The 13166-nt window shown below is 42.1% G+C and overlaps 1 protein-coding gene across 4 annotated transcripts in view; it reads left to right on the forward strand.

The window, feature by feature from the left end:
* The window catches only part of ABCC8 (ATP binding cassette subfamily C member 8), a 147904-nt gene that overhangs the window by 6623 nt on the left and 128115 nt on the right, over positions 1 to 13166 (forward strand). For 3 of the 4 annotated variants that reach the window (XM_019552028.1, XM_019552029.1, XM_019552031.1), the window contains exons 3-4: positions 232 to 353; positions 10358 to 10524. In XM_019552028.1, coding sequence (XP_019407573.1) covers positions 232 to 353; positions 10358 to 10524 — 289 coding nt within the window. The remainder of the gene's footprint in view (positions 1 to 231; positions 354 to 10357; positions 10525 to 13166) is intronic. The other variant, XM_019552032.1, reaches the window with a different exon arrangement.

Genomic DNA, 13166 nt, shown 5'->3' on the forward strand with positions numbered 1-13166 from the left:
GTTGGTTTCCGTGAGAACTGAAGATGCATAGGGGCCAAATAAGTTGTTCCTTTCTCAGTTTAAGGAATTTCAAGTTTACCTAAATGATTAAGTAAATTTTATTCCTAAATCACTTGCACTTTAGAAAATCCCACCCTTACTATCAGGGAACAAAAATGGCGTCCAATTAAAAATTTAAACAGCATATACTTAACTATATAACGTACTTTTTTTTTTTTTTTTTTTTTTTAGGATTTCAAACTCCCATCACTTGCATCTGTACATGCCGGCTGGAATGGCATTCTTGGCAGCCATCACATCTGTTGTTTACTACCATAACATTGAAACATCAAATTTTCCTAAATTATTAATAGGTATGTTCCACAATGTTGGAAACTGGATGTATGAATAAGTATGTTCCTATGTTATCTGTTTATTCTGTGACTGGCAGTAGCTGCTCATATTCTCAATGACCTAGGCTTCTGTTCTGTTTCTGTTTCTAGCTCAGCTTTGTTTGGATCCATTGATCCAACATCAATTCATATCATTTTTGGGGAAGGGTTGCTTTTTTGTACATCAATCTTTCCACCATTTTTAACTTCTTTGAACTGCCCAGTATTGACTATATATGGCATTTTCACTGGTGGATTTGGCCAAATGCTTCTGTACAAAAATTGGGGTGGGGAAGATGTAGTAATTGTTACAAAGGAAGGCTCAAAATCCAAGTGTGGCCTAATCATGTCAATTTAGTATAATTCCATGCTAAGCTGTAGTAGAAACATGGAACCACCTAGAAGTTCTTCAAACCACCTAGAAGTCGGCATGGTCTCTTGAAATATGGGAAGAATCAGGAAACTTTTGCTGCTACTGACCTTCTCTGTGACCTTGAGCAGATTGCTTTTGCCTCTCTCTACTGTTTGTCTATTGCTTTGATTGTTCTTTATAAACTGCTTTTAGATTTTCTTAATGGAAGCAGTATACAAAAACTTAAGTCTTTTGTAATAAATATTATATACATTTGGAAGTATATAATCATGCTATAATACAACAAATATTACTGTTGACAGACATCCACACTGTGATTATGTGTTCTGTAAGGTATATCAGTGCATTTCAAAGCAAGCCCATCTAGAAGAAGGGGGAGAGGTGAAATTCATTGTAGTCTGCAAAGGGGTTGGAATTGCTTATTGATTATTTATACATTTCTTGGTCCTCTGCTGTGAGTGAAGGCACATGAGTAGGAGTCCACTCCTACACATCATCCCCAACAAGTCTCCATGAGTTCCAGCTCTTTTATAATGGTCTTTTTTTTTATAATGCATGGTTTTCTGAACCATGGTCATGCTGAGGAGTCTGCATTCTGTGCATCTATTTACTATGCTTGTGTTCCACAGTAACTGCTAATGCACTGTCTTCTTCCAGATAGGGAACATAGGGAACGTGGGCTTTTTTCATTAGTCTGCTATGATTTGGTATTAGAATAGGGGTGGCATTTCTCTTTTTCAACAGAGCTGTCTAATATTTATTGTCTGGATCAAAATTACCATTTTTCTATATTGTAGAAGGCAAGTTGTCAACTGGCAGTTCCCTGCAAGTCATGAAAACAGCACAGTAGGTTGTAATGGAGCTGCTGTACAATGCAACTCAGTAGTTATCATTTTCATTTTCTGTTAGTGGTAGCAAGTGTTTCTCTTATTTCGGCAGTTTAATCCCATCTAAAATTAGATTTCACTGTAGTGATATTTCAGGGATAAAGGAAGTGTGAATTTGCCTTGTAATTCAATAGAAAAGAGATGCCAGCTGCAAAGCTTTTTGAGCAGACTTCATCCTCCTTGCAAACCAAGACTCTTGACAGAAATGTGCACTGCTGTTCAGAATTTCTCGCCTGTGATCAGAATGGCAGTAAGGGGAGGAAAGCTGGACTGGAAAGAAAGAATGCAGTGTTCAGATTATGTTTGGAAACTGGGAAAAATTAATTTGCTGATAAAGCAAATGCCACCCCATGCCCCAAGGTTAATTCTTTCAAGTATTTGGGTGCCTATCTCATTACATTTTTTCCTTGGTGAGGGCAGAGAGAGTCCTTTTACAGTTTTCTTTGCAAACTAAAAATAACTAGCCATCATTTACTACTTCTGTTCCTAATCTAATTGCTAAACATTTTACACCTGTTGGTACTCACAAACTACAGCTAAGTCTTAGGGATGAAATTGCACCTAATTAGTAGCATACTGGTTAGCATCACATTCAAATAAAATACTTTTGTCATCAGATTACATTTTCTTTGCAAAGCCCAATGTTTGGGGAAAATATCTGAAATGTACACCTGAGTTTCGTGTAGTGCTGAAGATCAGAAGGGAAACCCGGAAGGCAGCAGAAATCTGTTATTCTGAGCCTTTGCTAGCCAGTAGCTCTGTTCCATATCATACTGTCCATTTTAAGTACAATTCCCAACATAATTCAGTAAAGTTCTCTGTATAAAGAGATGCAGTGATAAGGCCCTTCATAAAATTACTCCTGTTTCTCAAGGGGCTTTGCAAAATCACCAAATGATGATGCTCTCTCCTTTAAGGCATTAGAGACCGTCTCTGTTACATAACTGGCTAATGTTCCAAAAGCTGAATACTTGGAAAGAACATTGCATAAGTACTAATCTCCGGTCATAAATGGATGGTCAATGGTTTTGATGTCTTAGATGTGATGCTCCTTACTGGATTCTGCAGTCCTGGCTAATGTCCATGAGAAATTTGCATTGGTATTCATCTCAGTTGGTGCATCTACATGTGCAATTAATGCGAGGCAATAAACTCCAGCACATATTGCACCAGTTTATTGCTCCTGGGCACCGTGTTTATACATGTGCCTGGGACTGCATCACATTGAGCTAGGTCAGAGCAGCCACAGCTGGCAGTGAGTTCAGGGGGTCAGCCTGAAAGCCCATGGCTGCCCCAACCCAGTTCAACTTGCTGCATTGGAGCTGGCTGTGGCATGAGGGTGCTTTAGTGCAGGGCTAGCACTGAAACAGCCTCATGCCACAGCCAGCCCTGTCAGTGTCTACATGTATGTTGTGGCACAGTAAATAACACCATTTTGAGATAGTACTTGTATTTACAAGTACTAAGCTACAGTGGTGTTTATTGGTTTACTGTGGCTTAAGAAGGCTGCACATATAAATGTGGAGACTTTGCTGCAGAGCTAATTAGGCAGCTCTACAGTAAAAGTCTTGTGTAGACTCGCCCAGTTGCATGTGCTTTACTCTCAATATTGTCTACACATGATTTCTATCCTACTCTAGTCATCAAGCAGTGACATTTGTAATATCTTAATATCCTAAGAATAAAATTATTACCTTATTTAGTACAAGGCTTGACTAGAAGAAAAAAATAGTTTTTAGGAATGCTGGATTTAGATAGTACCCTTACTGCAAGTTTTAAATTATTCAGATATTTCATCCCAGAGCTTGCTTCCCTTCATCTTACATTGGTCTGCTTGGATGAGTGTTTGTGTGTGTGTGCCTGTACTGAGATTGGGACAAAACTCCATTCATTCTTAAGGGTATGTGCATGTTATCATGCCATCGCTGCCACCATGCTCTTTCCTAAAAAAAACTATGCATACATTCTTCATTTTACAAAGTACAGCTGACGTGTTTGATGCATTTCAGAATGTGCTCAAGAAGAAGCAGTGGTAAAGGGAAAATAAATGCTGTCTCCTAGATTTCCTTAGCATGTGATTGCATTTATACCACTTCCTTCAATGCTTTTTCAAAACACAGGACCATGCAAATACCACGTGTAGAGCAGGCATAATTCCTTGATTAGTTTAAAAATTAGCTTAAAATTTTTCCTCAGGCTCGGTTGTCCTTAAATTGCTTCCTTTGGGACTGCTTTACCTGTTCTCTCTCTCCCACACAGGGTTTCCATGTCTTTTATATTCAGGTGCAGAAATGAGCCATCTGTTTTGATAAGTCATCAGAACCCCCCTTATCTTTTTCTAATTTGATCAACACCTGCTAGCAGAGTGGCTAATTTCCAGCAAACATGGCCAGCCTGTTACAAATAGTAACAGGGATTAATAATTCAGTGTGGCTTCTTCATTCCTGCTGTTACATCACAGAGAATGGTGGTTCCATCCCTGAAGAGATGTCTCTTGTATTATCATTTTCTGTGGTACCTAGCCCATTGATCCGGAATGAGGCCTCTGGGCAATGCTTATATACAAATAGTAATAATAATTAAGAAAATATAGCTAATAATTAGACTGAAAAATGAAATTGCCAGATCATTCTTTCATTTTACTTAATCTGAATTGTTTTAATCCTATGCTGTTGTGGTTTGTTTTTTGGCTTTTTTCTGCTGTCTGCTAGGAAGACAGCATATGAAAAAAATAATTTTTAAAAATATATACAGTACTCATCTACACCAACTCATCCTTAGCCAGCCTCTTTCAATTTTAATTTACAAAGCATAGTATTGACATAGTCTAGAGATAGCTAATGATGATTTTATATAGGTAAGCAATGTTTTAAAGGATTGCTTGACTCAGATATTGACCCAGTTGGGTGCAAAGTGGCCAAGAAGCAACATTTTGCTGTTTTTACAGTGATTCTTAACCAAGGTGCCTCAGCACCTGGAGTTCCCTTGAGGTGCTTTCAAGAGTTCTGCAGCATGTCACACAATGTTAGCACTGTTAGGTGTGCAAATATGATTTGCAAAATAAATAGAATCTAAAGTGTTAAAAACACTATGATGTGATGTGATCTGTCTGAGTTCTTTGGAACAGAAGAATTGCTTTATAATTTTTCTGTAGTAAAAAAATAGTGAAAACTAAAAACAGCCATTTTCTATGGAGCCATGCCCCAAGTTTGTGGAGGGGTGCCCAGAGTCTAAAAACTTTGAGAACCACTAATCTACAGGAATTGTGCTATTTGGAAGCTAGGTAAAAGTTGTTTTTATCTGATAAATTTAGAATTGGCTGCAACAAAAGGGTAACAAGAAGCCGAATCTTTTATTGGTAAAATCTTACCAAAAGATAAAAATGTAGTTCTCTAGTAAAATAAATAGGTGCCTTATATATGATTCACTTGAGTGGATCTTAATGCCCATGCAGAAATCCAGTAGGATCTATCCATATGTCAGGCATCAGCTGCATGGATTAAATTGCAAAATCAATACTTAAATAGGCAGACAGTTGCTAAAGTGTAGAAACTGGTGTGAAGCAGAGGCTCTTTCCCACTATCTCTGCTTTGTATGAATAGTCCTTGGAGCATGGTCTTCAGCCTAGGTCTCCCATATTCCAGTCAAGTGCTATGACCACAAGGCTGTTTCCTGGTTAGGGTGAATCTTTCTCAGGTTTTTTTCCAGAAATTCCATCTGGGCCTGAAAAACCTTTCTCAGCCAAAGTTGAGTTGACATATGTATGTCCCCACAAAACATTTTGATATCAACGAATCTGCATTTTGCAAAGCGTTGTTTCAAAACTTCTTCATCCATCTCCATTAATCATGCCAGATTTGTTGCTCTCTTGATAGTGTTGCAGAAAAGGACTACTGTAGAACAGGGCTGGTCAACCTGTTGGCATGCTTGCCACAAGTAGGAGCACTTAGGTAATATGCATGTTTCAGCTCCCTTTTTAGTTTCATCAGTTTTGTAGAATATGTAATTGTACATTAGTATCTGATCCCACTTTTTAAAATCTTCTAGAATCTTTATTTTCATTCACAGATTTTAAAAACCACCCTTAAAAACACATAACCATGTTGTGAAAAGAATTTTGTGAAGTAACAAAGGGAATTAGAGTTTCCAAACACAGCTGGAAAGGTAAAGGGATTTTTTTTAATTAATAAAATATTGCCATGTCGCATATTCATAACAGAACAGCTGCCTCAGAATCCTTGGCCATAATTGAGTTTTCTAATTAATACAAACTACTTGGCCTTTAGGCTCCTAGATTAGAATTCAATTATTGTCTTGCAAAATAGAATATCCTTCCTATTATCTATTCTCCAGTGCACAGGACTTCTTTCTGAGCAGAGACAGACCAATTCAATAAAACATGTTCATTTAAATGAAATCTTGCAGACACTAGGCTAGATCCAATAAAGGACTTAGGATCTTTATGTTAGGATCTGCTGTGACTAGCTTTTAGGCATCAGGCTGCTCACAATAGATCCAGAACCCAGTGTTAAGTGCCGAGGCCTCCTACACAGAGCATAGGGAAAAGTTAGGCACCTTGGAATGGGATTCAAGCCAGCTAGTATGCTAAGTGGAGAGCTGACCATAGGGAACATTAAGTGTTATGTTTGACTGAAATCCCAGCCCTCTTTGGGGCCTAGATATCTGGCTTAGAGCTTCCTGGAGATACCTTTGGTCAACTGGAATCCAAAGTCTCCTGTGGGTAGGTGCTTATAACCTTTCCTTCAAAGAACTGAGTAAGGCTCCCTGCTTCTTTAGCAGGGTGTGGTACCACCACCAGTCACATTTCACATAAAATCCTAATACAGGGGTGGCCGGCCTGTGGCACGAGTGGCTCAGACAGCTTCTGTGTGGCATGTGTTAGATCAGGAAGGGGACAAGCAGCAGACAGGACAAGAAGCAGAAAGGAGAGCAGGAGATCAGACAGGTTATGCAGGTCAGGAAGCAGAAAGTAGAACAACAGATCTGGCAAAGGAAGGGGATCAGAGTGGCTCTTGGGGAGGGTGTAGTGGTAATTTGTGGCATGCCTGTCAAAAAGCGTGGCCCCCACTACCCTAGTACTTTGAGTACTTGCCTGAAAAGGGAGCTGGCTCAGTGTCCTCGTCATTCTAAAGAAACTCAAGTCCACATTCAGCACCACCCAAGAAAGCCCTAACTGCCAGGCTATAAGATGTTAACCACCACTCCTGTTGAAGCTATGCCCCTGTGCAGCAAAGATTGCATGATTCATAGGGCCAGGGAGAGAACAAACAAGAAGCATGACTGTAGTCTAGTGGTTAGGGCACCTGAGTGGTCTTGAGTTCTTGTCCTGGCTTTCACGAGTGCCTCTGCATTTTACACTGTAGAACCTTTGGGGAAAAAACGTATCTTAGAAAGTGTCCACACCTGCATTTTATGAGGATAGGTGTATGTTAGGTGTGCTATGAGAACACCTCCAGGACTGAGCAGTGAAGGGGACCAAGCTAGAGGATGCCTAGCTTGTGGGTGGGCTTTTGAGGAGCTTGGTGATAAATTGTTCAGACTGGGCAATTCTATGTATGTGCAAAAGCAGGATTCTAGGTACCTTGTGGGGGGGTGCAGATAAAAGTTATATTTGTTGCATGATTGGGCCCCCTGAAAGCACTCTACACTCGTGCGGTGACACGTGTGGATGGCTGCAGAACACTTTAAAAGTGGCTGATCATACAACAAATTAACTGTTATCTAATGAAAGATCAGATGAAGGTGCTGCAAAGTGGAGCGCCTTAGGGAACTTGTGTTCCCTGGGATCAGTTATCAGTGAGCGAGGTTAGGCTGATGCAGCACAGCCCCACCCCGGTTCTGTCGTTAGGAAGGGAGGGGGATTGGAGGACGAGGAGGGGGAGCTGCAGACTAGGGTTTGCCCAGTCTAAGCTGGAAGGAGGTAGGGGTGTGGTGGACTGGAGCACCCCAGCAAGCAGCTATCCCCTCCCTCCACCCACCCCCATGCCTCTCTTCCCTTAGTTCAGGCCAGGAAAACTGCAGCCTGCAGCTCCCCCTCTTCTCTTCCCTCCCTGCTCCCTTCCTGCAGACAGTACAGGATGTGAGAGGGTGAGAGGGCAGCACAAAATTGTATCGGCCAAGCCCTGATCATGGGACAGATAGGCTCAGTTTCCCAGCTCTCTCCCCCCGCCCCAACAGGAGAACATCTGTTGGGTCTGTGGAGGCAACATACTGGCCTAGGGAGGCAATGTACTGGTGCTCTAACTCATAATGCTTTATGCACGTCTGTCAGCACCCAGAGATTTTCAAGTAAAACAGGAGAGTGCTCAGTGACTTTAGTCTCCTCCAACATTAGGCCTCAGAAAATACAAAACCTGTTGCCTCCAGATTCCCCCAAGTGCAGAGGCCAGTATGAAAAAGGTGAGAGGCTGAGAGTGATTGGAGAGAGTATTAAGGAGAAGCCTGTGAGCCAGCTGTGTGTGTTGCATAATGCGATAGCACTGATGTAGGAAGGGTAGAGATTATACAGGACCCTAAAGCATCAAAACATTGATTCTCAACCCAGGTGCTATGGCACCCTGGAGTACCTTGCAAACCTTTCATGAGTGACCCAGGTTTCTATGTAACGTTAGTACTGTTAGGGTGTGTCTACATGTTGCCCTACTTCACCGTAGTGACACTCTACGTTGCTCTACAACACACAGTGGTGACATAGTGGTCACGTAAGTCTACACGTGATCAGCAGCTACTTCACCATAGTGGCGTGCGCCCCCATTTTAGCACACTGCTATGGCGAAATAGCGGTGAAGTCTAACCATGCACCACATGCATGGCACAGTACGTGCAATTACTGCACCATGCTTTGGTACTTCCCAAGTAAAGTACTAAAACATGGCACCATGGCAACATCGCCATACAATGACGTGTAGATGCACCTTTAGGTGTGCAACCATGATTCACAAGGTAAAGCCAAATATTTCAAGTAGGGATCTGTAGTGTATTAAACTCATTCTGACCAATTGTGGGCTTTCTGAGTTCTTTGCAGCAGAAAAACTACTATTATTATTTTTCCACACTAATAAAACAAGTGAAAACTAAGAACTAGCATTTTTCCCAGGGGATGAGTCTAAAAAAGTTGAGAAACACTAAACGGTGGGGAGGCAGAAGAAGTCTTCAAGAACGGGGGATGATGTGATCCTGCAAGTGGGAAAGGAACAGGTGTCCCTTCTGTTCTTCTTTCCCTTAAGCTGCCCCAGTCCCCAAAAGGTTGTTTCTAAAGATCTAGCCTTATTTGTGCATTTTCTTTCATTCTAGTCAACCAAACCTTGAAGACCAAGGAAAGAGCCATTCATTTGTAACAACTAGACAGTTGAAATGACCCATTTAATTGTGGTTACTAATTGCTGCCCTTGGGAGTTCTTTCTATTCAGAAATACAGATCCCTTCGGGGTGCCTTGTTTGCTATAGATCACTTGATATTTGTATGGAACATTCAGGATTGTTCAGGTGTATTATCCAACCCCACAGCTGATTTCTGCCTAGGCAGAAGTGCTCCAATTGACAGTCATGCTCCAACTTCCAGAACCCTTGGGCTGGATGAGTGGTGTGAGCCTGGTCCACAGGCTGGATCCAGCGTGGGGCCAGCGTGTAGGATTGATCCATGGGTACGATTTGGCGCACTGGCCCACCCTGCACACTAGAGTGAGCCATGGATTGATACCGTGTGCTTGCACAATCTGACATACAGGGCTGTGTCAACTGGTCTGCATGACTACCCATGGGTCTGGAAATTTGGTGGCAGAGGAGTGGTGACAGCATTAATTACCATGGTCCTAGATTGCTGCCACTGCTCCCCTGCTGCTAACTTTGCAGACCCATGGGGAACCCCATAGATCAGATGTCCTATTTCAGTGGTGGGGATGTGTCAACTGGAGAGGAACTCTGAAAGGGGGTATGCACAGTGCTGTGAGACAGGAAGATCCAGCTATGTTATTAATGTCTAACAACAAATATGGGTTTAAACATTGTTCGGCCGACAGTTAATAAATCACATTGACTAGTGAGGCTATTCCAATGAATAGAGCAGGTAGGAGTCAGTGCATGATGTAGTGAATGACAGGAATCCATTCCAGATTGGAGTTCCTATATGATCAGAGAGAAGTTGGGGGAATTATTTATCCATAAATGACAGCAGCCTGAGTACATTTGGGCAAGAACTGCTATAACATGGCACCTCAGTGCTCTGTGAACAACAGTGCTCTACAAAAATGTTACTGTTTTAGTCATGTGCCTGTTTTTTGCTTTGTTTTGTTTTGGTTTTTTTGGCCATCCTACATTGATACCCTACCATTATTCTACCGTTATAATAAAAATGTGAGGGGCATCGAGCAGGTTTGGGGTCAGTCCCTTCAGCCTCTACCTCTGAGGGAATACCACTCCTTTCCAGTTGGTGTCCATTCACATGTGGATGGAGAACTTCTTCAGCAAAGCTCCTTTCTACAATATTTTGTAGGGGTTAACCTACGTAGAGGGAACAGAAACAGAAATGGGCCTAAGCTTCATCCTAGGATTTAAAGGATTGAAATTGGGTTGCTCTTTTGCTAAGGAAAACAACACTTCCTGGGTCATGTAGCTTGATCCACTTCATGAACTTTTACTGGTAATAATATCTTGTAATTTTGCAATGGCAGTCGTCATTGTTTGACTTTTCTTTTTTCCCTTTGCAGCCTTGTTGTTCTATTGGACCTTAGCTTTCATAACCAAAACCATCAAATTTGTAAAGTTCTGTGATAACAACATTGGATTTTCTCAGCTCCGATTTTGCCTCACTGGACTCCTTGTTATTCTATATGGAATGCTACTAGCCGTGGAGATTAATGTCATCAGGGTGAGGGTAAGTCTCATTTCCAAGTACTCTTATTCTGCCCTTCCCGTCCCCCCCGAATATTAAGTATTGAATGTGTTTTCTGCATGAAAGATACTAATGTCATGTTTTTGAAACTGGGAAAGATTTGAAAATGCAACACCAGCCTAAACGTGTTAGACTGAATTAATTTTTAATGTAAACTATTTTGACTCTGCTACAGAGTTACAATTCAGATAGATATAATCCATTTTATTTTTTTAATGCAGGTGTTATTTATGAATGACAACTTCACTGTTCTGAAAACAATCATAGTACAGGGAACACCTCGGTAAACTGGACTGTCTTTGGTATCAGAAAACATCTCTAGACACTGAAGTAGTATCTCTCATTTCCAATTTCCCAGAGCAGATAGAATGTGATTTAGCATGATACTGAGGCAAGTTGAGTCTTTTCAGATAATTTTTCATTTTTATTCTGACCACCCTTAAAACCTGTATAAATAAATGGCTTTGGAGTTTACTAGGTGAAATCCAACCCAAAATCATTACTGCCACTTTCACCCCACACATATTTGCACACAACATTGAGTTAAACCAGCCACTAGAAAAGGCTTCAGGTCTGTGCAGTTCTTACATCTCACTTATTTATCACTGCAGTACTGGAGAACTTTCCACAGTTGCATTAAGCAATGCCCCTAATATCTATCATGTTTGTTCTCTCATCCTGCATCCACAGGGAGTTTAAGGAGTGTGGAGTGTGTGTTTGTGTAAATATGTTTATGTTGGAGAAGGCCAGGGAAAAGAAATCACTGAAGAGAAAAAATTTAGTGTATAACAGATGACAGGAGGTTTAATAGGAATTTTAATCTTAATCTCACAAATGATACAATATCAGTATTAGAAATGAAAATAAGATATTGGTGGTAAAAGGTCATTTTCTCTACTAGCAAGTGATAATTACTTTCTGGGGAGAAAATAAATTGTACAAACAGATTGAAATCAAGATATATAAGCCCTACTTGTAAAAACGAGTTTATTGTTCTTGAACATGATGCAAGCAAGAGGTTTCAGGCCAAAAATTCATAGTCATTTTCTGATCTGAACATATCTGCTAAATAATTTTCAAACCTACATATCTCTCTCTTATTAGAGAAGCAAAAACTGAAACCATTGAATTTTGCTTTCACTTATACCCATTCAGCTTTGTTGATTTTGCTGGCATTGCGTGTGATTTTGTGAACGCAGAATTTGGCTTAATATGATTATGTAGTGTAGTCCACTTACATTTGTATTGGATAACTGCATAATTTGCTTAACTGAGTAACATGACTTTGGTCCCAGTTTTTTACCTATTGTTCACAATGCATAAATTGCTTAAGCACATAGAAGCTCTCTGTCACACTGTCTGTTTTGTAAGAGATTTGTACTCCTTTTAACTGTATAATGGCTGAAGATAACTAGGAGCTGTTGAATTAAGGCAGAGTCCTATTCATTTCAAGAGTGCTGTTAGAAGTATAAATCGTACTGACAAATGAGAAAACCAGTCTCAGCAGTGGTATCAGCATGAGATGCTTTACTACACAGTAGAGCAAATTACTGCACAGTAAGCATCATGGTCTACACATGCAGTCCCTTACAATGCAATAATTTGCTCTACTCCACCATTAATTTGTACCTGTATTTGCAAATGCAGGTAGCAAATTAACAGCAGAGTTGCTACTGTGCAGTAAGTACATAGATGGCTGACCAGGAGAAAATTTGCTGCTGGGCAGCACAGGGCAGGGGATTGCTCCCTGCCTCCATGAGTTGCCTGCTACCAGGGTGGGCTGCAGTCTCCAGGCAGGGACAGTGTCCCCGTGCTGTGGCATCGGGGAGCTCCCAGCCCCTTTTCCACAGTTGCAGAGCCAGGGCCAGGAGCTCCCTGCTGCTAGGCCCTGGGAACATTGTCCCAGCCCAGGCTTTGCCCCTGGAACCCATCCTGGCAGCAGGCAGCTCTTGGGGCAGGAAGAAAATCTCCCAGTCCCCATTTTGATCATGGAGCTGGGGCTGGGATCTGCCTGCACGAGGAGAGTTCTCCATCCAGCCAGAAGCTAGCTGGGACCTACCTTAGACTGGAACAGGTCCTAGCCAGTGCTTGAGTTGTGTGGGGAAGTTTCCATGTGCAGCCTGGAGATGGCTGGGAATTTCCTGAAACACAAAAATTCCCAGCTAGCTCTGGACAGCTAAGGCCGACTTCTCTGCACAGCCCAGGAACTGTCCTGGCCTGGGGCAGATCCCAGCCCTGTTGCTGTTTCCCAGCCCATATCAGGCGATCAAGTCACAGGGCTTGAAAAGGGGTGCAGGGGAGGAGCAGGTCCCAGGCCCCTGCCCCAATCTGTCCATGGGGCAGGTAACAGTGAGCCCCAGGCTGGGCGGAGATTCCTGCTGGGGGCTCACTGCTAGCTGCTCCATGGGCAGATCAGGGCCTGCTCCACCCCTACCCCCACCCCTCTTTCCAAGCCGCCTGCCCCCAGTTGGGGAGCTGGGGCCAGGAGTTCCCTGCTGCCAGGGCAGTGGGACATTGTCCCAGCCTAGGCTGTGCCATCAGAGGCCACCCCAGCAGCAGGCAGCTCCCTGAGGCAGGGAGCAATCTCCCAGCCCCTGCCAGGAGAGAGCTGTCTCCTGGCCCCA

This window comes from Crocodylus porosus, unplaced genomic scaffold (assembly GCF_001723895.1).
Source record: "Crocodylus porosus isolate Cpor-Errol unplaced genomic scaffold, CroPor_comp1, whole genome shotgun sequence".
Taxonomy (NCBI): Eukaryota; Metazoa; Chordata; order Crocodylia; family Crocodylidae; genus Crocodylus; species Crocodylus porosus.